Raw genomic sequence first — 26,256 nt, forward strand, 5'->3', positions numbered from 1 at the left:
GAGAAGCCATAGACATTGAAAAAAGACCAGAAAGCATGAACAGAAGAGATGATTCCACCAGGCTGTCAATCATTTGGAAGCCTGCACTCACAAACAAAAAAATCTCCACACCACAAGCCAGGCAAACACCTGGGCACAAACAGATCCCCCTGATACCTCCAGCTCAAACACATCCCAACCAGGCAACCAGATGAAACCCAGCTTCCTAACTAATGATAGCCGTCCATTTACCCAAAGCCAAGCTGCACTAAAGACCTCCAATAAAGTAACACAATGCTGCCAGCCAATCAAGATACAAAAAGAGCCAAAAACAGACAGAAGATATTAAAGACACCAATCAAGCAGAACACAGCAAACTCCGAGACCAATAAACACAGACCAAGACTCCCAACCAATCAGGATGAAGAAAAACCATTCTGGCACAGCAATAGGCTGCCCCAAATTTAAATCTGAAACCACTGTAAAAGTCTGACTCACAGACGGACACAATACAGAAGCCTGATGATGGCAGATGGGATTCTGCTGAAACGTTGCTACAACTTTAAAAGCACAACTATAATGACGTGGGAAAATACCCGAACAAAGCTGAAGGCCATACATGTAAGTACCGAAAACTTAAGAAAACAAATATCAAACCTCTACGGGAGGGATTAAACAGCCAGATCAAAACCTACGAGAAACTGGAAATTAAAAGAGCAGGAATACTATGTGACCTCCAATTCCTACGCAGCTGCAGAGATAACAATACTACACCAACCTGCTTCAAATTAAAATTTCATCAAAGCACAGCAGCCACTAAACGTATCCTGAAAAGAACTGAAATGGCTCTACTAAGGAACGAGCTCCACAGTAAGAGATTCCAATTAGATCAGTTAAACAAAGATTTGCTAGCACTACACCTGGAATTGAGCAGCAAAATCCACCCTCTACTTTGGGACAAGATAAAACAACTCACAACTTGGAGAGCTGAATCTTCAAGCACTTACAAACAGGCAAAGCTCTTGAAAAATTAAAGAAATTAGAACATGACAAGAAAACCCCAACAACTCACAACAACACCTGAAACAATTAGTGTACAATGTTTCCAACAGAGAACTCACCAAAACAGAAACAGAAGTCCTAACCAAAGGATTCAACTATGCTATAGCACCCCAAAAATCCCCACAGAATCCATCATATGTGCAGTAGAATCCAGCCTAACTAAATTAAATACAGATGAAGCTGATAAAATAAGACACCAAGTTACCAACATCCTATGCACAAGCAAACCACTAAAAAGCAACTTACAACAAAATGAAATTAAAGCGCTACAAACCCTGAAAAGAGACAGCAGCATAATCATCCTCCCAGCAGATAAAGGGAATGCCACTGTAGTAATGGACAGAAAAGACTATGAAACAAAATTGACAGACCTACTTCAAGACTCCACATACAAACCCATAAACACAGACCCAACCACATATCTGGAAAAATTAACCAAGAAGAAAATTATAACCAGCCACATAAGCAAAGAGATCCAACACACGATCATACCCAGAGAAATCTTCCAGATGCCCCAAACTATACGGCCTCCCAAAAATACACAAAGAAGGCATACCTCTCAGACCCATAGTCAGCTCCAGAGGAGCACCACTACAAAACCTAGCTAAACACCTAGCAAAAGAGCTACAGCCCCATGCTGAAACAGCAGCTTCTCATGTAAAAACTCATACCACTTCTTGGAAATGATCAAAGATCTACACGTGGAGCAAGAAGATCTGCTTGTAAGTTTTGACGTGGTTTCACTATTCACTCAAGTCCCGATAAAAGAGACCCTTGAAATCATCAAAAATAAATACCAACCAGCTAAACACCTCATGGAACTAACAGAACACTGCTTAACCAACACATATTTCATATACAAAGGACAAAGATACAAACAAATAGAAGGAGCCCCCATGGGATCACCACTGTCACCTGTCATTGCAAACCTGTTCATGGAAGAATTCGAATCCAGAGCCCTGGCCAATGCCATCCTCAAACCCAAACTATGGTTAAGATACATCGATGACACATTCGTGATTTGGCCCCATGGACAAGAAAACCTAAACAATTTCCTAACACACCTAAACAGCACACACCCCAAAATCAAGTTCACCATGGAAACAGAAACAAACAAACAACTACCATTCCTAGATGTACTAATCTACAAAAAACAGATGGCACACTAGGACACACCATATACCAGAAGAAAACACACACCAACCGCTACCTCAACGCCCAATCCCACCACCACCCAGCACAGATAAACTCTGTGGCTAAAACACTAATTACTAGAACCAAACGCCTGGCAGACAAGACACACATTAAGACTGAACTATGCACCCTGACTAAAATATTGACAGCCAACGGCTTCCACAAAAGCAAAATCACCAACTTGATCCACAAAAACACACTGAGACATAATAGAGACCCAGAAGATGAACAGACCCATGGAACAGCTGTCCTGCCCTACATAAGAGGCACTACAGACAAAATTAGTAAGATACTATACAGACACCACATCAAGACTGCCTTCAAAACAGACAGAAAAATAGCAGCCATCCTCAGAAACCCCAAAGACAAAATTGACCTGGAAAACCAAGGCATATACGAAGTCCCCTGTGCATCATGCCCGGCCACATACATTGGACAGACCAATAGAAGAATAAGCACCCGCCTGGATGAACACAAAAATGCAGTCAAAAAGCTGGAACACACTTCCTCACTAGTCCAACACATGGAAGCCACAGGTCATAGCATCAACTTCAATGGCACCAAAACCTTAGCCACCATAGAAAATTCCAGCCACAGAATCATCAGAGAAGCCATAGAGATTGAAAAAGACCAGAAAGCATGAACAGAAGAGATGATTCCACCAGGCTGTCAATCATTTGGAAGCCTGCACTCACAAACAAAAAAATCTCCACACCACAAGCCAGGCAAACACCTGGGCACAAACAGATCCCCTGATACCTCCAGCTCAAACACATCCCAACCAGGCACCCAGATGAAACCCAGCTTCCTAACTAATGATAGCCGTCCATTTACCCGAAGCTGCTGCACTAAAGACCTCCAATAAAGTAACACAATGCTGCCAGCCAATCAAGATACAAAAAGAGCCAAAAAACAGACAGAAGATATTAGAGACACCAATCAAGCAGAACACAGCAAACTCCGAGACCAATAAACACAGACCAAGACTCCCAACCAATCAGGATGAAGAAAAACCATTCTGGCACAGCAATAGGCTGCCCCAAATTTAAATCTGAAACCACTGTAAAAGTCTGACTCACAGACGGACACAATACAGAAGCCTGATGATGGCAGATGGGATTCTGCTGAAACGTTGCTACAACTTTAAAAGCACAACTATAATGACGTGGGAAAATACCCGAACAAAGCTGAAGGCCATACATGTAAGTACCGCGAAAACTTAAGAAAACAAATATATATCTATATCTATATCTATATCTATATCTATATCTATATCTATATCTATATCTATATCTATATCTATCTATATCTATATCTATATATCTATATATCTATATATCTATATATCTATATCTATATCTATATCTATATCTATCTATCTATCTATCTATCTATCTATCTATCTATCTATCTATCTATCTATATCTATATATATATCTATATATATCTATATCTATATATATCTATATATCTATATATCTATATATCTATATATCTATATATCTATATATCTATATATCTATATCTATATCTATATCTATATCTATATCTATATCTATATCTATATCTATATATCTATATCTCTATCTCTCTCTCTCTCTCTCTCTCTCTCTCTCTCTCTCTCTCTCTCTCTCTCTCTCTCTCTCTATATATATATATATATATATATATATATATATATATATATATATATATATCTATCTATCTATCTATCTATCTATCTATCTATCTATCTATATATGGATCTTTGGTTATTCGGGTTTTCTCCCGCGTAAGATTGGAAGTATCTAGGCAACGTTTCGATGAAGTCTCATTCATCATCTTCAGGCTTCTGTCTTCAGCTCTGTGCTTCTCAGAGTGATGTGAGCTTGCAGCTGCTTCTTCCTTTTAACTGCTAGTGGGGGTGTGAGTTGATTGGGTGGGGGCTTGGCTGTGTTCTGATTGGGTGGGGTGTGTTCTGATTGGTTGGGGGTATGGCTGTGTTCTGATTGGTTGGGGGTTGGCCATGTTCTGATTGGCTGGAGGTGTGTTCTGTTCAGGTGGGGGCTTGGTTGTGCTCAGGTTGGTCTTAGTTACTGGGGGATTTGAGCTGGTGAGCTGTGATCTTACTGTTTGGCTTCGAGTTCGTGGTCATGCTGCATCTTCATGGTGGGGGTCAGTTTGCTTCATGTATGGCTCAGAGGGGTTTGAAGTGGGTAGTGATGCAGCTGCAGTGCGGCTTCTGGTCTGTGGTCGTGTCTCATCTTCTGTGTGGGTGTGAGTCTGCTTTTTACGTGGAAGTGTGGTGGTGGCATCTTGTGTGACCCTCGTGGGTGTGGGTCTGGTGTCATTCATCATGTTAGGTACTCGTCTGTTCATGAGGGCGGGTTTCCAAATGGCTGGTAAGCGGGAGGTGTCATCTCTTTTATTCATGCTGTGTGGCGTTTTTCTATCTCTATGGCTTCTCTGATTATTCTGTTGTTGAAGTGTTCGGTTTTGGCGATAGTTCTGGTATTTTTAAAGTCAATCTCATGTCCTGTGGCTTTGAGGTGTTGGACCAGGGAAGAGGTCGGTTCTTCTTTTTGATTGAGTTCTTATGTTCTTTAACGCGTGCACTTATTCTTCTGTTAGTTTGTCCAATGTATGTGGTGGGACAGGCGGTGCAAGGGATTTCGTATACTCCTTGGTTTTCTAACTCGATTTTGTCTTTAGGGTTTCTTAGGATGGTGGATATTTTTCTGTTTGTGCAGAATGCTGTTTTAATGTTGTGTTTTTGGAGGATCTTGCTGATTTTGTCTGTAGTGCCTTTTATATATGGGAGGAGGGCTTTGCCATTCTCTTGTTCTCTGTCTTGGATTTTGGTTGGGGTTTCTTTTGGATTAGGTGGGTAATCTTCTTTCTTTGGAATCCATTGGCTGTGAGTACGTTGGTGAGAGTGTTTAATTCGGTTTTTAGGTGTTGTTCATCAGCTAAGCATTTTGTTCTGAGATGAGTGTCTCAGCTACGGAATTGATCTGTGCTGGGTGGTGGTGTGAGAGTGCATGTAGATAGCGGTTTGTATGTGTTTTCTTCTGGTAGATGGTGTGTCCTAGGGAGCCATTGGGTTTTTTGTATACCAAGACATCTAGGAAGGGAGTTGATTGTTAGCTTCTGTTTCCATGGTGAATTGTATTTTGGGGTGTAGGCTGTTGAGGTGTGTGAGGAAGTTGTTCAGTTTTTTCTTTCCCGTGTGGCCAGATTATGAAAGTGTCATCTACGTATCTGAGCCAGAGTTTGGGTTTGTGATCATATTTTTCTAGAGCTTGTGTTTCAAAGTGTTCCATGTAGAGGTTTGCGATGACAGGTGAGAGGGGTGATCCCATGGGTGCTCCTTCTATTTATTTGTATTTTTGTCCATTGTAGGTGAAGTATGTATTGGATAGACAGTGGTTGGTCAGATCTAGGATGTGCTGGGGAGGGTTGTATTTGTTTTGGATGGCTGTCAAGGCTTCTTTTATTGGCACTTGGGTGAAGAGGATATGACATCGAAGCTCACTAGTAGGTCGCTGGGTTGTAAGTTTTGTTTCTTTATGATCTCGATGAACTGGAATGAGTTTCTTACATGTGAGTTGATGGATTCTGCATAGGGCTGTAGTTGTTTGGCGAGAAATTTGGCTAGGTTTTGTAGAGGTGAGCCTATGGAGCTGACTATTGGTCTAAGTGGAGTTCCTTCTTTGTGTATCTTGGGAGACCATAAAGCTTAGGGCATCTGGATGATTTCTCTCTGGGTATGATTCTTTGCTGGATTTCTTCACTGATGGGGGAGGCTTTTATTTTGGATCTGGTGGTTTTTTCAAGGTAGGTGGTGGGGTCTGTCTTTAGGGGTTTGTATGTGGGGTCTAGGAGTAGGTTGGTTAACTTGGTTTGGTAGTCAGATGTGTTCATAACCACTGTCGCGTTGCCCTTGTCTGCTGGTAGGATTATTATGCTGGTGTCTTCTTTCAGGTTACGTAGTGCAGTTTGTTCTTCTTTGGATAAGTTGCTTTTGGGTGGTTTGCTAGTGCAGAGGATGTTGGTGATTTCGAGTCTGATTCTATTAGCATCATCAGGGTTGGTTTTGGTCAGGCTGGTTTCAACTGCAGGTGGAAAGCATAGGCAGTTAGCAAGACATCCCCAATAAAGGAGTGGTTCTGCAGGTGATGACCACAGACCACTTCTCATTCCTATGCTTTCTGACTGATAGTTTGGTCACTTTTGAATGCTGGTGGTGCTTTCACTCTAGTGGTAGCATGAGACGGAGTCTACAACCCACACAAGTGGCTCAGGTAGTGTAGCTCATCCAGGATGGCACGTCAATGCGAGCTGTGGCAAGAAGGTTTGCTGTGTCTGTCAGCGTAGTATCCAGAGTATGGAGGCACTACCAGGAGACAGGCCAGTACATCAAGAGACATGGAGGAGGCCGTAGGAGGGCAACAACCCAGCATCAGGACTGCTACCTCCGCCTTTGTGCAAGGAGGGACAGGAGGAACACTGCCAGAGCCAGTGGGGGTTGTGCTTACAGCCCAACACCATGCAGGACATTTGGCATTTGCCAGAGAACACCAAGATTGGCAAATTCGCCACTGGCGCCCTGTGCTCTTCACAGATGAAAGCAGGTTCACACTGAGCACATGTGACAGACGTGACAGGGTCTGGAGACGCCATGGAGAATGTTCTGCTGCCTGCAACATCCTCCAGCATGACCGGTTGGCAGTGGGTCAGTAATGGTGTGGGGTGGCATTTCTTTAGGGGGCCGCACAACCCTCCATGTGCTCACCAGAGGTAGCCTGACTGCCATTAGGTACTGATATGAGATCCTCAGACCCCTTGTGAGACCATAGGCTGGTGTGGTTGGCCCTGGGTTCCTCCTAATGCAAGACAATGCTAGACCTCATGTGGCTGGAGTATGTCAGCAGTTCCTGCAAGATGAAGGCATTGATGCTATGGACTGCCCCACCCGTTCCCCAGACCTGAATCCAATTGAGCACATCTGGGACATCATGCCTCCTCCATCCACCAATGCCACATTGTACCACAGACTGTCCAGTAGTTGTGGGGTGCTTTAGTCCAGGTGTGGGAGGAGATCCCTCAGGAGACCATCCACCACCTCATCAGGAGCATGCCCAGGCATTGTAGGGAGGTCATACAGGCAGGTGGAGGCCACACACACTACTGAACCTCATTTTGCCTTGTTTTAAGGACATTACATCAAAGTTGTATGTGTGTATATATATGTATATATTTGTTTTCGTAGATTTTCACGGGTGCAGGTGTGCAGGCCTTGGAGAGTTTGGGTCTTTTCCCATGTAAGATTGAGAGCATCTTGGCAACGTTTCGATGAGGTCCCACTCGCCATCTTCAGGCTGGTGTTTTCGGCTTCGTGCTTGTGTGAGCAAAGTGTGATCGGAGCTGCTGTCTCCCTATATATACTGGTGGGGAGGTTGGCTGTGTTGTCATTTCTTGATTGGTTGATGGAGTTGATGTTTGCAGATTGCCTGGCTTTTTCATAAGAACATGTGTGGCTGAGGTATTGGCTGTGTGTCTATCAGCCTCCTGTGTTGTAACGACCTGGGTAATGGACTGTGTGATGACCTTCTGAGTTCTATTGTTTTGACATCCTGGGTCTTGTGCTGTAATCTCCTGGGTCATAATGACCTGGGTCATGGGCTGTGTGATGACCTTCTGAGTTCTATTGTTTTGACATCCTGGGTCTTGTGCTGTAATCTCCTGAGTCGTTGGCTGTGTTGCAACATCCTGAGGTTTTGTGGCGTAACCTCCTGAGTTCTGTGATGTGATATCCTGAGTGAGTGGCTGTGATGTGACGTTCCGGGTTTTGGTTTGGCTCCGAGTTTGAGGTCTGGATATGTGTTCATAGCATGTGTCCGTTTGCTTGGCTTGGGGGTCAGGTTGTGTGGCAGCTGGTGATGCAGCCATGGTCTGGTTTCTGGACGGTGGTTGTCTTTCGTCTATGGGATGGGTTTGGGTTTGAGTCTGGTGAGGGAGAATGGTGGTGGTGTCATGTGTTGTTTTGGGTCTGGTGTTGGTTTTCATGGCTGGGACTCGTTTGTTGGTGAGGGCTAGTTTCCAGATGTCTGGTAGGTGGGAGGCATCGTCCAGTTTATTCATGTTATGGGGGTGTTTCTCTATTTTGATTCTGGTTTTTTTCCTCTGCCATATAAATTTAGATATACATTTGTATAATTGTACAAAAAATTCTTTTCCAACTTGACTGGCACTGTCTGAAACAAGAACAACAATTTTGGCAAAATATTCATTTTTACTATCGAAATACATCCCAATAGCGATCACTGCAATTTGACCCAATTGTCTAGATCTTTAGCTATTTGCGTTATTAACTTATCATAGTTATCTTTTTTAATCAATGAACATCTAGCGGTCAACCAGATCCCTAGGTATTTTACTTTATTTACCACCTGCATACCTAATTTATTTGCTAGTTCTTCCTTCTGCTCCTTTGTACAGTTTTTTGTTAACACTTTTGTTTTTTCTTTGTTAATTTTTAACCCTGCCACCTTTCTGTATTCTTCTATTTCTCTTAGTAGTATAGGGCTCACTTCTAAGGGTTCTTCTAATATAAATGCCATATCATTGGTGAATGTCTGGAGTTTATATTCCTCTTTTTTAATTTTTAGTCCTCTAATCTCTTGGTTTTGCCTAATTTGTACTAAAAGAGTCTCTTCTGCCAATATATACAATAGAGGAGCTGGGGGGCAGTCTTGTCTTACTCCCTTATTTATCTTTATGGTATCTGTATTTTCCCCATTTATTAATATTTTTGCAGTTTGCATGTTATAAATTGTCTTAATGAATCCTATATAATTTTCACCAAATTTCATGCCTATCAGTTGTTTAATAAGAAAATTCCAATTCAGGTTGTCAAATGCCTTCTGGGCATCTAAAAATATCAATGCCATTGTCTTGGTTGTGTGTACTTCATAATATTCCAATATATGCATAATGGTTCTTGTATTTGTTTTTATTTGCCTATGGGGGAGGAAGCCATTCTGATCAGTGTGGATAATTCTACTTAATACTCTCTTTAATCTTTCTGCCAATATTGTGGCCATTATTTTGTAATCTACATTTAAAAGTGATATTGGTCTATAGTTTTGAATTTTTTTGTGGGCCTGATTGTTCTTTATAAATAAGGGTAATATATGCTTCCATCCATGATTTAGGCATGTTAGCATTCTCCAAGGCTTCATTGTATAAGTCCACCAATATCTCCTCTATTGTTTCTTGGAATTCCTTATAGAATTCCGAAGGAATTCCATCTGGGCCAGGGGTCTTATTTGCTTTTTGTGTTCCAATTTCCTTCCTAATTTCTTCTATAGATATTTTATTATTCAAATTTTGTTTCTCTTCATCAGTAATTTCGGGCAAGTTCTTTTCATTCAAATATTGATCAATAGATTCTTCTGGTATTTCTTCCTGTTTATACAATTTCAAAAAAAACTCCTTAGCAATTTCTTTCTTTTCTTGGGTCTGCGTGCATAATTTCCCTTCCTGATCTTGGAGAGCTACGATCGTTCTCTTTTCTTGTTCTTTTTTAATGTTATGGGCTAACCTCCACCCCTCCACAGTCACTGTCACTTTCTCTTTCTTCCCACAGTTTTCAAACATCAAACGCCAAAAAAATATAATTATACAACCCACTTTTCAACTTCTAAGATAAAAGTAAACACTGTTGTCTCACCCTTCAGCTCCTCCATTTTCAGCACTCCATTAATCAGCACGAATTACTGCCGTTTCTTTAGTTAGTACTCCTTCTGATGTTTCTGCCGTTTCGCTAGACTGTTCAGTTTGGAGTTTCAATTTCCCTTTGTAGTATAAATCAATATTCTGGAAATCTTTAATTTCACATTTCCACTACTCAATTTGCTATCCTCCACTCTTTGCTTCCTTCCTTCTTCTTTAAGCTGCTGGGCTGCCACGTCTTTGGTTCCGATCTGTACAATCTCCCTCTTCTGCTGTTGGTTTTTTGGGGATTCTCTTGTAGTCTCCGGGATTGCAGCACCTCCCCAAGACCTCCAGGTCTTCCCCTTTTGTCTGTCTACCCCTCTGAGCTCCAACATGCTCCTGGAAGCCATCAAACAGCAAAAATCGGATCCTTTCAGAGCAGCGATCTGCTCCTCAGCTCCGCATCAACGCAGTGCCCAACCAGAAGTCTCCCTTCAGCACTTACTCTTAAATGCATCTTGTTGCAAACATACTATTCGAGGTTTATCAGATCTGCAAATGGTTGCTCATAACCTTCTCAAGCTGAAAATTATTCTGATTTGAGAGATCCCATGTTTTGTAGATTAAACAACAGTATTCTTGAATATGGGTTTCATCAGTCATGTAAGAAAAACTGGGAGATCGGGAAAGTTCCTGAAAATGTCCTCTGTAGTGATATGTTTTGTAGATAGAAGATTACCTCTAATTTCTGAGGTTTTGTTTGTTCACACTGGGGTCCTGCATGGGGACAGACTGACTTAAAGGATCAGATATTTATAACAACTAGCAATTGTTTAGGGGAATGCTATTAGACATTTTAAAGACTGCCTAGTTTTCCTGCAATCTTGATTCTAGGGAAAGTAACCTTAACCACAAGGAAGAAAAAATAAGGAAGCAGAATATGTAGCACATAACAATACTGTAGAGAAAACTGAAAGTTCTTTGTAGCAAAATAATTATTCAGCTCCAAAGAATTTAGTTTAATTATCTCCTTTGATGTTAGAAGAAAGTAGTAAATTACAAAACTAAACTTAACAAAATCATTGGCTCCAAAGAGCAAGCCAGCTAGATGAGCAGAGGACAAAAGTGTTTATTTGCATGATATAGAATAATGGAATAGTTGCTTCGTTTGTTTAATGTTTTCCTAAGTCACCATCTAAATGCCCTCTTTTATTCTCAAATCACTGTAATCCACTGAAAGAGTCATTTATCCAGATGTCTAGTCTATTAGCATCGCACTGAGTTTTTGAAGCAACATTCAGATTTAGGGCTAAAATGCTTTCTTTATATGAGTCTGATAAATCCTTCAAATTTCAAAGGTAGCCATTCAAGCTGTGAAAGCTCCAGCTACAATAGTGAATTCAGGAGGTGGGCATGAGTAATATGCTCCAAATAGCTTTAAAGATTTTTTTAAAGACAGTACATATGATTGCTGAGGGCAGGAACAGGTTTAATTCACTGTGGACTATTTGGTGTTCTCTAAGCTTGTTTTTTTGCTTGCAGATGTTCAGATTATCAGTGATAGTGAGTGTAGGGTTTGCTCTTTGTCCAGCCAGTTGGTGGGGTTTTATTCATTGGTAGTTCTTTGATTGGGGATTGTTTTCTGTTTGATTGTTTGTCTGGTGTTAATTCGTCCTTATCTGGGTATTGGTTGCCAGAGAGTTGCCAGAGTAAATAAATGGTCTTTTTATTTCATTCTTAGCTTTTTTAATTGTCTCTTTGAGTGATGTGTTTTATAGATTGTGTTGCAATGGATTGAATGATCAGGCATTTTCTGATAAAGTCTATTTTGTTGAAAGTTGTTGTATATTGAAGTCTATTTCCATTTTCTTTGTTCTCTGTTGCTGGAATGTGTTTGTATTAGACAAGTACAATCAACACAAGCTACATCAAAACATCTCATAAACAACCAACAGATTATTACAACTACATGGTATCGCTGTAGCACACAAACTAACTAAAGCCCTCCAAAACATCTTAAGTAAACTTAAAGACCCAGGAACCCAAAAGAAACAAAAATTTACAACATTCAGAGTAAGGACTCTTATAGTCACTATGTAGGATAGAAAGGCAGAAGTCTAGCAGATGTTCATCCATGACCATCAACAGCAGTCAGAAGACAAGATGAACGTTCCTGAATCTCACAACACCTAGACATAGTCAACCATCCTTTCCAATGGGAGAACTGTGGGCATCTTAGAACAGTCTAAATTTAAAAATGCAAGAGATTTCCTGGAGATGTGGCATTCAGACAAATCTGCGATCAGTGGAGATAGAGATAAACCACATTTAAACACCATTCAAAAAAGACAGTGCAAAAGCTATGAAGAAAACAAAAAGACCAGCACCCTTTTCTCCAGTAACCAACACCCAGGATAAGGAGGGATTAACCCCAGACCAATAGTCAAGCAGAAAATATCCCATTCAAAGACCTACCAAGGAGAAAATTGCTTCCTACCAACACTGACAGAGCAAGCTAAAGTATTTAAATCCCACACTCATTAGAATTGGTAATGTTGCCCAGTCAGGTAATGGAACATCTGCAAGCCAACATCCAAGCGCCGAGAGCACCAAGGACTCCACAGTTGAATTCCAAAGTACATATATTGTTTCTTTTGGATGTTTAATTCACTTGCAGTGCACTGTTAGGCATGTTAATCAGAAGCAACACTCACTGCATTAAAAAGTGCTTGTTGTTAAGTAATGAGGCTGCTGCCTTATAATAACTTCATTATGCAAAAGTTTGCATGCAATCTCTAAGTATGTTCTCATAAAGAAATGAACTGTTGACATTTGATAACATATGGCCATTTGACTTGGAATAAATGGCCTACACTTGCAAATACAATGAATAAAATTGGGTTTATGGGATTCACACTATTCAAGCTTTCTGAAAATCAAATAACACATTCTGTAAAATGAGGTTGTTGAGCTTTAAAAAAAACACTGAATAAATAATTAATGAAAATACTCCACATGTTTATTCTTTTCCTCCAATCTGATAATATCTAGAGGTAGGGGGCATATATAAACAATATTCTTTGTTCATTCAGCAGGACATTCAATGGCTGGATTCACCCATCTCACTGAGATAAAGCCACAGCCTATAAACCATAATTCAGTAAAGCAGCCATGACTATTTCCAGGGTCAACAGATAATGCAGAAACTTCCCTGCAGCAGCCATGCGGAAAACAATGGTCCTGGAAAACACCAGGGCTAGTTTAATGAGTCAGAAAAATAACACAGCTAGTTCAGATGCTGCACTTTCATTCTTGTGTCTTCCAGGCCACCTCTTCTAAATCAATTCTGAAGCAATGTGTTGTCTTAGCTTTGTTTTTGTTTTTTTGTTTTATCCTGGAATTCTTGTAGGTTCCTTGACACAGTCTGTCCATCCCTGTTCAGAATGCATCTGAAGGAATAACTGCCCCTTACCACAGTGTTTTCTTCCCCAAATAAGCAGTTCTTGTTGACTTAATTCCACTTCGATAGGGTTACAATGGATCCGAATTTCCCTGAAATTCCTGCATAGAAAGGTTTATTTGGCTGCATGCAATTAGCTCCTTAGAGCCTCGGGCACTTTTTTTATGGCTAGACAAGATATGTATGCCATATCATTCCATTAACAACTCAAATCTGGTATCCGATCATTTAGATCACTGTGTCTCCTTTTCGCAGATATTTTCACATTACTTCCCTGCCTAAGGACTCATCGTGGAGAGATGAAGTGAGTTCCCGTGTGATCGAAATAGAGTTAACACAATATGCTGCAAATAAACCTTATACAGACAGCCACCCGTTTCAATTAGCTGAATGCCAGCAGTGGTTGACTTTCATAAATGAAGCTCACCCAAGACTTCATCTTGCTGTTTTTACCTGATGTTATAAATACCAGGTTGCTTTTCGTGTTTCCAGAGAAGGGCTTCTTCTTAAGCAATTTGCCACTGCAAAGTATCTCAGGGAAGTCTACAGAAAGCTGGCATAGATAAAATCAGATACTTCTAAATCTTGAGGAGCTAATTCTGATGTCCCCAAAGGCCCTCAAATCACACATACTTGTGGATTAAAGAACATGAGTCTTTGTAACAAAGAAGAGAAATCAACGGGCAACCAAAACGATGAAACGATGAAACACGCCAGCTGACAATGGCATGCTGAAAATCAGGATAAATTGGCTAGTAGCGTGAAAAGTGTCAGGCAGGTTCTGTGGTCAGAGACTGAGTCAGGCAAAAGGACTTTGGGGCAGATTTCCTGATCTGTGAGAGGTCTTTGACCAATTTTATAGCATTGGTTTCTACCTCATTTGCTTACAACAAAAACGTGCCCCCCCTCATTATTCCTGAGGCAGCTTAGAGAATCTACCTCTTTGTGTGTGTGTGTGAGGGGGGGAGGGAGGGAGGGAGGGAGAAGGAGAGATGGACAGATGGACACAGACCAGTGGTGGGATTCTTTTTTTTTTTTTTTTTTACTACCGGTTCTGTGGGCGTGGCTTGGTGGCGAGGCAGGGGAAGGATACTGTAAAATCTCCAGTCAGAGGTGGTATTTGCTGATTCTCCAAACTACTCAAAATTTCTGCTACCGGCTCTCCAGAACTGATCAGAACCTGCTGAATACCACCTCTGACACAGACAGACAAGAGATGGGTAGATGTTTTAAAGCTGTTTCTTTCTCTTTTCCTAACTTAATTTTTGCTTTGGATGGTGTTTGGCATCTTTCCATTTGGCTGCTGATGGGATCAGTGGTTGGGATCTGCCAAGCTTTTATAGGCCACAGGAGCTGGTACAGGCACGCTTCTTCTTCTCTAGTCATAGGGCAGAGCCATCCAAGGCCATTTGGCTTGGGATGCTGGCATTACATCCATGTAATGCCCAACAGGCATTTTTCGTTGTGCTTGCCAGACTTATACAGACTCTTTATAAACATAGGTTTAGTGATCTTTTCCATTAGAACTATTTTTAAAAGTCTCTTTCAATTAAGAAAGAGGGATTTGTTCTGCTAGCTGTGCTTTGCTGGTTCTGTCACCATTAGATATGTTATGATTTTCTCCTATTTGTGCCAACAAGGGATTTCATATGGCTCTATTTTTTATAGGTTTTCAATTCATTTACCAATATTAAAATGCTTTAATGTTTACCAATATTAAAATACATGTTGTTCATAATTATATCTTTGCACACATAATTGAAATGAGGTCTACCCTCCTGTTAATGGTTGAAAAATTAGCTAGATATCTTGGCAGGCATATAGATAAAGGGTTTCTATTATAACATGGCTGGTTTTAAATGACAGGTATTATTACAGTACAAGTTCACATGCCTCATATACAGGGATGTGATATCAGAACATAAATATTATGTTGGAAATGTGCTTCATACATCCCCTATGTACTTGTTAGCATCAGATAAATATATCATCGAAAAGAAATCCGGGAGTCTGATCACGAGGAAATAATGTTTCCCAGAAATATTTATAACAACTAGTTAACTCTTAGGAATAACACAGCTCTTTTAAATTCCATAAACAGTTGCCTTACATCTGGAGAAGTATTTCCATCACATGCAGCCAAGGAGCTATAAAGTTTTCTCGTTAATTCTTTTTAACATACAGTGTAAGATTTGAAAGTTGTTTATTATCACTGTTAGAAATCTGATTTCCAGGCCAGCTAGTAAACTCAGTAATCATTTTTGTAATCTTTGACCTCTTGCTTGGTCTACCTTTATTCACCTTACTCTTACACTTACACTTACTCTCTGTGCCGTGTTAAAAAAAAAAAGGAGGTAGGCTATTGCTTGATCTGAAAAATCCCACAAACCCTCATGGAAGCATATCATCATCATCATCATCATCATCTAAAAAACCCCAGGCAAATAAATCAATTTGTTTACTCAAAATGTCTTTTTCCAAAATGCCTCCAGATCGTTCTTCTCCAAGTAGGTGAAAGAGAATGTAAAAATTATGTACTCTGGGGAAAGCTCCCTTTGGCTTGATTGAGTACAAAGGTCTAACTTGAGTTATTCTGCTGGGATGCAAATGCAGCACGAGGAACAACTGAAATAGGCAGATCAGTCTTTGAGGAGAGGTTGATGAGAAAAAAAACTGAGCAGTATAGAAATATGATAAATAAATGCATGAATAAATAATGATTCATTATCTTGATGGGCCTCAGAATCCACAAAAGCTGCTCTACTAGAAAAGCCTCTGGCATGAATTTGTATTAAAAAAAAAATGGCAACAATTTTGCATTCCAACCATTAAGGTATTAGGATGGCTTCCAGGAATGAGGGTTTGACTCCAGATTCTTTGTCCTTCCCTTAATTTATTATGAATCAGCTCCTACCTTTGCCAAAATTAAGTTAATTCAAAAGTGATTTAGTCAGAGTGTTTATCTTTTCTTTTTTACTGGGCTATTCTCTGTTGATGAGATGAACAGTACGTTACTCATAATCAAATAGTTACAAAGAAGCTATGTGATCAAACAGTATGGAACTCTTATTTGGACAATGTAACATCTAACAACCTAACATCTCTTTCAGTTACAGGAACTTATGGTGTTTCTCACATGATTGGAAATAAACTCATGTTTTATAGCAATTATGGTGCTAACAATTTTATTATACAGTATGTAACCAAGTTCAATAAATGATATTCCCCATATTTATTTTGCATTGGCAGTTCCCTGAGCCATCCATTTCCCGAATTTAAAATAGATGATTAATTTTTACAGTAGTGAGGATACACAATGTTCAATATATTGTTAGTTCTGCTCCATCAGTTACAGGTGTATTTAAGCATGAGCTCCAGGGGCAGAATTCATTTTGCAAAACTGTGAAGGATGATAGGATTTCTTTAAGGCTGAAAGCCTTTCTTAAAACACTGCTCTTAAAATGTATGAGGTGACCTCTAGCTTCAGTGCAAATAAGATCTTGGATGTTGAGTACCAACTATGCACATGTGTGCATACACACAGAGAGATAGTAAACCCAAGTAAATTTCTATTCCACATCAGAAATAACAGATGGGTGGCAACTTGTTATCTCAGTCACTATATGCAAGTTCTAAGATGCATAAAGTACAGGTGAAACTCGAAAAATTAGAATATCGTGCAAAAGTTCATTTATTTCAGTAATGCAACTTAAAAGATGAAACTAATATATGAGATAGACTCATTACATGCAAGGCAAGATAGTTCAAGCCGTGATTTGTCATAATTGTGATGATTATGGCTTACTGCTCATGAAAACCCCAAATCCACAATCTCAGAAAATTAGAATATTACATGCAATCAATAAAACAAGGATTGTACATAGAACTATATCGGACCTCTGAAAAGTCTTAGCATGCAAATGTACTCAGTACTTGGTCTGTGCCCCTTTTGCAGCAATTACTGCCTCAATGCAGCGTGGCATGGAAGCTATCAGCTTGTGGCACTGCAGAGGTGTTATGGAAGACCAGGATGTTTCAATAGCGGCCTTCAGCTCTTCTGCATTGTTCGGTCTCATGTCTCTCATCTTTCTCTTGGCAATGCCCTATAGATTCTCTATGGGGTTCAGGTCAGGAAAGTTTGCTGGCCAATCAAGCACACTAATCCCACAGTCATTGAACCACCAATTATGACACATCATGGCTTGAACTATCTTGCTTTGCATGTAATGAGTCTATCTCATATATTAGTTTCACCTTGTAAGTTGCATTACTGAAATAAATGAACTTTTGCACGATATTCTAATTTTTCGAGTTTCACCTGTACAATCTATGTGAAGAAACAACAGCCAGCCAGTCTAGTCAGTTAGATTACCTGAAGTGAGTCCCTGGTTTTTAGAAGAGAAAAATTAGGGGTGTGGTCTCTCTCCCTCTCTCCCCCCTCCCTCCCTCCCTCTCTCTCTGCCAGCTGATTAATTGTATCAGATGTTCAATAGGAAAAATGAAGAAGACGAAGTAGTCCAAATTGGTTTTGACTTCTCAATTCTGTAGAGCTAAATTAGGATTGGTGTGAGAGGACAAATGCTATATAATATGTTCTTACTCCATTTGGAATAATATCAAGTTTAAAAAGTTGTTTTTATTTATTTATTTATCAAATTTAAATTGTTTTTGACTAATAACAAGCAGGGTTGCCACAAAGCAATTATTAAAAAAAGGATAAGAGTACTATTATCATATCATCTTATTATTCATTTCCTTTTATTTGCTATCTCATTCCTGTCACCCAGCCCTGGAACCTTCCACTCTTTTTCATATGTGGATAAAACGTTTGAAATTGGAGCTACCTTCACACAAGTAGTTATGTGAATAGTAATAGTAAGTCTGCATTACTATTACAATTACTAATCCTCCCTTCCTTTTACCCATCTCCTCCCACTTATGACAGTATTACCGTAAATTTGTTGCTTGTATCCTAACAATTTTTATTGACTGTTTCCTAGTATGATTTTTTTTATAAATAAACATTACTATTACTACTATTAATCCTCCCTTCCTTTCATCCATCTCCTCCCACTTATGACTGTATGACCGTAACTTCGTTGATTGTATCCTAATGATTTTTTTTTACTGTTTCCTAGTATGATTTGTTTGCTTATTGTACCCGATGACTATTATTAAGTGTTCTACCTTATGATTCTTGATTATTGACAAATGTATCTTTTCTTTTATGTACACTGAGAGCACATGCACCAAGACAAATACCTTGTGTGTCCAATCACACTTGGCCAATAAAGAATTCCTATTCTATTCTATTTGGGGGGGGAAGGAATAAGAGTACTATTATCGCATCATCTTATTATTCATTTCCTTTTATTTGTTATCTCATTCCTGTCACCCAGCACTGGAAACTTCGAGTCTATTTCATATGTGGATAAAATGTTTGAATTGGAGCTCCTTCACACAAGTAGCCTTAAAATTTACACAGCAAATTTCTAAGGAACAGCTGTTCCACTGTTCCATTTCTTATGTGTATATTCCTGTGAACCCTCCTGCTGAGGGTTTTGTGCAATATAACTTCCTAGCTACAGCCATGAATATTGAATATTGCTTAATATAATAGAAGTGTTTCACAGAAAAACTTATATAGTTTGAACTACAGGTTCTCTGACTGTTGACATGTCTTACCAGAGTTTAAAGAATTCCTATTCTTTGAGAGACAAATTCCAGGAGGATAGTCACGATTGTTAGAGCAAGCCAAACAAATGGAGTAGATCAAGGTTGCTTGAACTAGAACTCCCAACATCTTCCCATTGCAAGTACCCATTGGACGTACTACCTATATTAGTACCTATTGGAGATTGTAGCTTAGCAGTTCTATCATGACATAAGTCCTTGTAAAATGAACATTAACCATCAGCAAATTTCACAATTAATATTTCAATCCCTAGTTGAATATGACTCCTTTCTCTTTTGATAAAAATTCATTAACGAGAAATATGGTAGCTGTTATTTTCTACTGCCTTATATTTGTTAAACATTTGAGATAAGCTTTAAAATTTATTAGTGTGAGAGAGTTGGGGAAAGGAAATTTCTTCTCCAAATCCAACATGCAGATTGTTCCCTGATTTATAAAACAGCAGCTTTTCCCATTCCCTTGGAACTGTAAGTGGTCATGTTTTCTCTGACATACAAGGACCCCCAATTGGCAGAGTTCTAATGTGCTCTATAATTAGGCTGAGATAAAAGTAGTTAAAAAGAAATTCTTAGATTACTCCAACCTTCTTAGTCCAAATGAAATTAGAATTGTGTAAATGAGGCCAGCAGTACAAAGTGAGAAGACAAAGTAGCTATTGTGAGCCGCTTTAATAAATACAATAAATATCATATAGCAATAGCATTTAGCCTTATATACAGCTTTACAGCCCTCTCTCAGTGGTTTACAGAGTCAGTGTATTGCCCTCAACAATCTGGATCCTCATTTGACCAACTCAGAAGGATGGAAGGCTAGGTCAACCTTGAACTTGTCAGAACTGAACTTCTGGCAGTGGACAAAATTTGCCTGCAATATTCTAACCATTGTACAACCAGGGTTCTTTATATAAATGCCTATACATTTTTTCCAGAAGATAAGAAACAGTTTTACATATGTTATTTACAGTAAGTAATATAAGAGGTAGCATTCTTTCTGAAAGAATGGGCCTGGAATTCGGGATGATACCAGAGTCATTTTCCAGCTTGCTTTATTTTTCCAAGATTTTGATGCGCCTAATTCTTGATTGAGAAGACAAAGATAAACTACTGTATATCCTCCAAATCTTTACTTAAAATAAACAAAGAAAATCTTGGAAAAAATAACGCAAACTGGAAAATTAATTACAGTATGTGATAGACGGAAATAACCAGAATATAATGGTGTGATCCACAGAATGTTTGTTCATATTGCACGTTTTTGGAAAAATGTGAATAACCACATTGGATAGAAAGAAAACCTACATAGGATCAATCGTAAGAAGAGAGCTGTGTTAGTCTTTGGTAGGCAAAGATGCTTTCTGAATTTTAGTATCTAGGAAGAGCTATCTGCTGGGCATGCAAAAGGCAAAATTTCTGGCCAAGTTGGTTAAGATCACATAACTAAATGCAAAACAAGCTGTGGAGATGGGTGAGCTAATGGTCAAAATGCCTAGAATTTGGAGTTAAAATGGTGGGATAGAATTGGTTGACAGAAAAGATTCTGGTTCCCAAAGGAGTAGGCAAGTAACATTTAAATAAAAAAAATGGGAGCAATGAAAAATTGCAAAAAACTTTAGGCATGAAATGAAAAGAGCTATATTCTATTGTGTGTGCATTGATAAAACAAGGGACCTGGAATCAAAGAAGAATAGAGAGAGTTTGGAAGTTTGTTTACTGGCAGGGCTTTTTATTGTTTTGAAAAGAATTTGACATCCTCTTGCATTAATGTGCCTAATTTCTTGGAATCAAGGGTGGTTGTATAACAGTAGTTCATGTGAATTACATGTTTCTCAAGCTCCTTTTTATTTGAATGTCTAGGAAATTGATCAAATTATTTCTGAGTCAGAAAAGTGACAGTGAGAAGTCATCAAAGCTACCTCTTGCACTGGATTAGCCTAAGGAATCAGAATCAACATTCAGTGCCAGCATTGATCTTCACCAAAAGTTACTTGGCAAGTGATAGTTGCTCTTTATGTGTGTATGTGTTTATGTGTGTATTTAAATTCTTCCCTTCCTTTCTCTTTTCTTCCATGCATATAATTTCATTAATCTAAAAAATACCTAACCACACCAGTTTTCTGCTCAATATGTTGAATGGAATCCTTTCATCAGTTTGTTCCGGTTTGATAGGCATATCAGTTCATTGATGTGGGTAAGCAATAATTGTTCTTTCTTCTTATTTCCTAGTATAGAGCTTTTGTCCATACCAAAGGGGCCAAGATAAATAAAATGCATGTGATTTAGATATAAATATTGTACTTTAAATGCTAAGGCTTGACATGGATTTATTTTAGGCATCTTTTTTCACTGACTTTCTTCAGTCATTAACTTTCCTTAAGATTTGCTTTTGTATGAATTGTTTTTATTTTGTTTTTCCTCTATCTTTTTAAAACTCTTTTTATCTTATTCACTTACAAATATTGTAAATCATTTTGAAGTGCTTAAAAAACACTGTATAAATAATTAATGAAAATACTCCACATGTTTATTCTTTTCCTCCAATCTGATAATATCTAGAGGTAGGGGGCATATATAAACAATACTTTTGGAAGCTGTATCCTATCCAGAGGTTGTGCGTGTCTGGTTCAAATAGTGAATAAAATGCAAACGTGATGTAGTAATAGAAAAAAAAAAAGATTATCACTAGCTTTGCTGTAAAGCCAAAAGAATGTGATGCCTGGGCAAACATTTATGTATATTTTGACATTGTTGAGATTCAATCACTTGAGTGCAGGCAGTCCCAATTGTGTTTTCATTCTTATTCCAAAAATATGAATTCCCCTGGTTTTTTTTCCCTCATTCCTTGCTTTTGCATTCTAGATAAACATTTTCAGTGTTCTCTCTTGCACAATTCCCAGTTTATAGAGGAGAGGTCAATGGCGTGTGTCACCTCTGACTTAGATCCTGTCAATATAGCAGAAAAAGCATTTTGCTCCAATATGTATTGCTTTTGACTTCTTTCCATGGAGCTGTGTTTATTATTTGCTACATTTAATGCATTTGTTATTTTCTCTCGCCATTATCCAGTGCGTGTCAAATTCTTTTCAATTTTGCTTTAAAGTTTTAAAACTTTCTTGATAATTTGGGAGGGGTGTGTGTGTCATTGACTATGATTATGAGATGAGCAAAGGCCGTGACTTTGATTAGAAAGAAATATGATAGCGTTGTAACAAAAGAACAAATGGTGAATAGTGTAAGGACTACAGTTGGTGAGGCAGGAATCAGTGTTGGTCAGTGAAGCAAAACCTTTGTGTATTTATAGAACAGGTAGATTACAATCTCCAAGCTGGGGGGAAAAAAAGAATCAAAGGTTATTGGCCTGAAAGGGCAGATATAAGATTTAAAACTTAGGGTTGACAGACTGATATATTGTGTGATTTTATTTCCTGCACCTTATAAGTTATTTCTTTCTTCTCTGCAATAAAGGACCTAAACTAGCAATGCTGAAGCATTGATGTTTCTGCTGGTAGTTAGGTGTGAATGCAGAGACATGTTTTAACCCAATTCCATAATGTTTTGGCAGCATACAATATTAAAAGCAGTTTGAGATACCATAACAGTGAAAAACAATAAACCATTTTTAAGAAAGATCTTCAAAAGCCAAGTTTTGTGTGGTGTTGAATAAGAGAAGGAAAACCAAGAGAAGGAAAACCCAAATTCTGGTCTCTCCTCCATTGCAGAAGTTCATTAAGTGGCTTTGAGTCAGTCATTCTCTATCAACTCAATCTAGTCTTGCAGGATTTTGGGGGGGAGGGAAATGGGAGGGTGGAGTGCTATAAAACAGTGATCCCCAACCTTTTTGACGCCGCGGCCCAGTACCGGCATCAGCTGGGCGCCGCCATCTTTTTTTGATGAAAAAGTGCTTCCGGTGACCTCACCGAAGCACGTTATCAAAAGATAGCGGCGCTAGCGCTGGTGAGCTTTTCCGGGTAGAAATGGCTTTCTACCCGGAAAAGCTCACGGAAGCGCTGGAGCCGCCATCTTTTTGATGAAAATGTGCTTCCGGTGAGCTTTCTACCCGGAAAGGCTCACGGAAGTGTGGCGCCCATCTTTTTGATGAAACGTGCTTCCGGTGAGCTTTCTACCCGGAAAAGCTCACCGGAAGCACTTTTTCATGAAAAAGATGGCGGCGCCCAGCAAGCCGCGGCCTGGTAGGAGTTGTTCGCGACGGTACCGGTCCGCGGACCGGTGGTTGGGGACCCCTACTATAAAAGAAATGTATGATATAAATCTAATAAATAATTAACAATTACAACATAACTTTTCTAGAGTTAATCTATCACCAACTAACTAAAATTGGTTCCTTCTATCCACAGATATTCCTGGGTGTCCTGGAATGGTGGAAAGTTGAGTGGACAAAGAACTCCTCACCCTTTGCCACTTGCAGAAGCTGGGGAAGAGACGAGTCCAAGTTCAGCCATATTTCTATCAGGATGGGAGAACTACACATTCCTTCAAAGAAGGACAAAGGAGTGAGCAGATGGAGGAAGCCAAGACTCCAGAGTGTGAAACATGAGGAATCTGCAGGGAATGAATCATTCTGGGACCCAACTAGGAGAAACCAAATTCATTGTGTGAGACTACTGCTTGAGATTGGATTGGGGGAACCTTCATAGTGCAATAATGAAAACATTTTCATGGAGCTGAATCATGAGTTTTCAGGAGCTGGGGAAGAGTTAAAACAATCTTTCATAACCCCACAGGAAATCTCAAGGAACTAAAAGCTTGGGAATATGTTTTCCCATATTATTCTTGGTCTACTAATAAAAAGGACACATAACATCAGGCTTTTTAGCTAGCGGATTGTTAGGATTGGAAGAAGATCTTAGTGCAGCCCATGATAAGCACAAGTTTAGGAAAACAAAAAATAGCCCTGGAACTCATAAACAGGGAAGCACTATTAAAATGGGTTTACAATGCTTTTTCAAACTAGTTTCTATTCTTGCAAGTCTTTAGAGAGCCAAGTTGTACCACATAGTTTCAAAAACATTACTCAACTTTTATTAACTTTTTAACCAACTTTTACTCAGCATTTACAGAATCAATTTTTCCATCAGTTTTCAGTGATAAAGACTTCTGTCCACTTTCCTTTAAAGAATAACTGAAAAAGGACATGGTTGGAAGACAGCTCTTCTCTCTTTCTATATGTTTAAATGTTATCTCTTTCTCATCTCTCTCTCTCTTATATATATATATATATATATATATATATATATATATATATATATATATATATATATATATATATAATCTTTTAACATTCCTTTCCTTTCCTCTCCTCTGCTCTCCGCTCCTCTCCTCCCCTTGTCCCCTTTCTCCCCTCCCCTTCCTGATGGGAAGGGACTGAATTCTTTTGGATATTGAGAGTTCTGGACTTTTCTGCCAGCTCATGAATCCTTTCAAATCATTTTCAAAAAGGGAACAGACTGAATACAAAGTGGAGTAAAACAGTGGATCACCAAAGAAAGTAGTGAGAAGTACAAATTGGTTAATGGAAAGACCTCAAAGCAAAAGAAAATCTTCAAAACTCTGATTTTTCAACAAGCCTTCATTACCTATACATTAAGAATTTTGAGATGTAAAACAATTGATTTCAAATGTAAAGTGTTTCAGCCTTGAACGTAATACTCAGCTTTAAAAAAATGCAGAAGAAAAAGTTCTTACTCTTGATTATTTGATGTTTGTCCTATGAGATGACAGTAAGGAATCCACAGTCAGTCCTTCCTCTGCGAGCCAGCTCTACATTGTGCAGTTGATCAATGAAATAGGCAACAAGGACTTCCTATTTCTCCCCAACTGTCCTTTTTGCAATGAGTGGCCACTCATTGGCCAGGAGTGACTTATCTCATGATTTTTAAAAATGCCTGATGCTCTTCTATGAATGAGTCACACTTATGGAAGCAGTTTCCCATCTCTTCTACATGGATTTCATGTTCAGTGTCGTTGTGCAGAATTCTTCACCTCTTCTGATTTAGGAGAAGGAATTCCTGTCCTGTAAACTCCAAGAAAGCTATCCATCTGCACCGAAGCTTTGGTTGACCAGTGATTGTATTGTAATTTGCACTCAACGATGGTATGCACATGTGAACCTCTATGCATGATCTGCTTTAGATCCTGCATCTTTAAGTATCATATAAGAAGAGGGAATGGAAAAAAATAGACTCTGCCTGGCTTTCTTTCTTTCTTTTTTTTCTTTTTTCTTTTTGCTGTGAAGTTGAGATACAATGGGCTTCCATCAGTGCTGTTCTCCAGTTGTGAAATGTATTTATTTATTTATTAGCTGATTGTATTGTAAAAGCAACTTGCAGAGTTTGTCTGGCTTCTTAGGGTTCCTCTCTACGGAGAGATGATGATGAAACCCATAGAAAGACACTGGCTCAACCAAAATAAAAATGAATCTTTTGCATGGTGATGTCCAGATTCTACAGATATCTATCCAGGTCTACCAGCTACTGTTGTCTTCTTGCTCTACACATCTAGACATATATTCAGGGGAGAAGTTAATGAAAGATACTGATAAATAACAACCTATTGGTTCTTTTTTCCCTTACTGATCCATCAGTGATGCCAGACAGTGATGCCAATAGTCACTTGACTATTAACTCTTCAGCTAATTAATCCACAAATTGGACTATATTCCTGTTTGTGGAGTTTATAATACATATGATTATGCTGATCAGGAGGGGACATCATACTCCTTTCTTCCCATGACATTTTTCCAACTTTAAACATGCAATTTGGCAAGGGAGGGGAAAGCAAAAAGTCTTCACACTCCCTCCCATTGATTTTCTTGCAGATCCCTAAGAAATCAACAACATCTAATTTAGTTTTGGGACAGAGTGAAAGCCCAGATCACCTTCTTAACCCATGCCTGGCTCCAGATGGAGGGAAATGAGTGGTTTTCCTCCACTCCCAAGAATTTAGTTGCTTGATTACTAAGGGTGAGGGGGAAAGAAAGAAGCCACAGGAATCCACCACTGATGACTGGCTGATGAGGTCCATGCTAACAAACCAATCGAGTTGAGTGGTCAGGGAACTACTGTATATTGATCCCAAGAATCCAGGATACATTTTCAAGTAGAGCTTTTCATATACTGTTGAGTAGGAAATGTGAGTGTGAGTGAGTGGGTGAG

The 26,256-nt window shown here is 39.1% G+C and overlaps 1 protein-coding gene across 1 annotated transcript in view; it reads left to right on the forward strand.

Annotated features, from left to right (window-relative positions):
- Positions 1–25,548, forward strand: part of ADRB2 (adrenoceptor beta 2) — a 70,595-nt gene extending 45,047 nt beyond the window's left edge. Inside the window, exon 2 of the mRNA XM_026688288.2 lies at positions 23,440–25,548. Within this exon, the coding sequence (XP_026544073.1) occupies positions 23,440–23,474 (35 nt within the window). The 3' untranslated portion in view covers positions 23,475–25,548. The remainder of the gene's footprint in view (positions 1–23,439) is intronic.
- Positions 25,549–26,256: the final 708 nt, after the last annotated feature.

This window comes from Notechis scutatus, chromosome 2, assembly GCF_049901735.1.
Source record: "Notechis scutatus isolate UNSWTSFEM ecotype Mainland chromosome 2, rNotScu1.2, whole genome shotgun sequence".
NCBI classification, from domain to species: Eukaryota; Metazoa; Chordata; class Lepidosauria; order Squamata; family Elapidae; genus Notechis; species Notechis scutatus.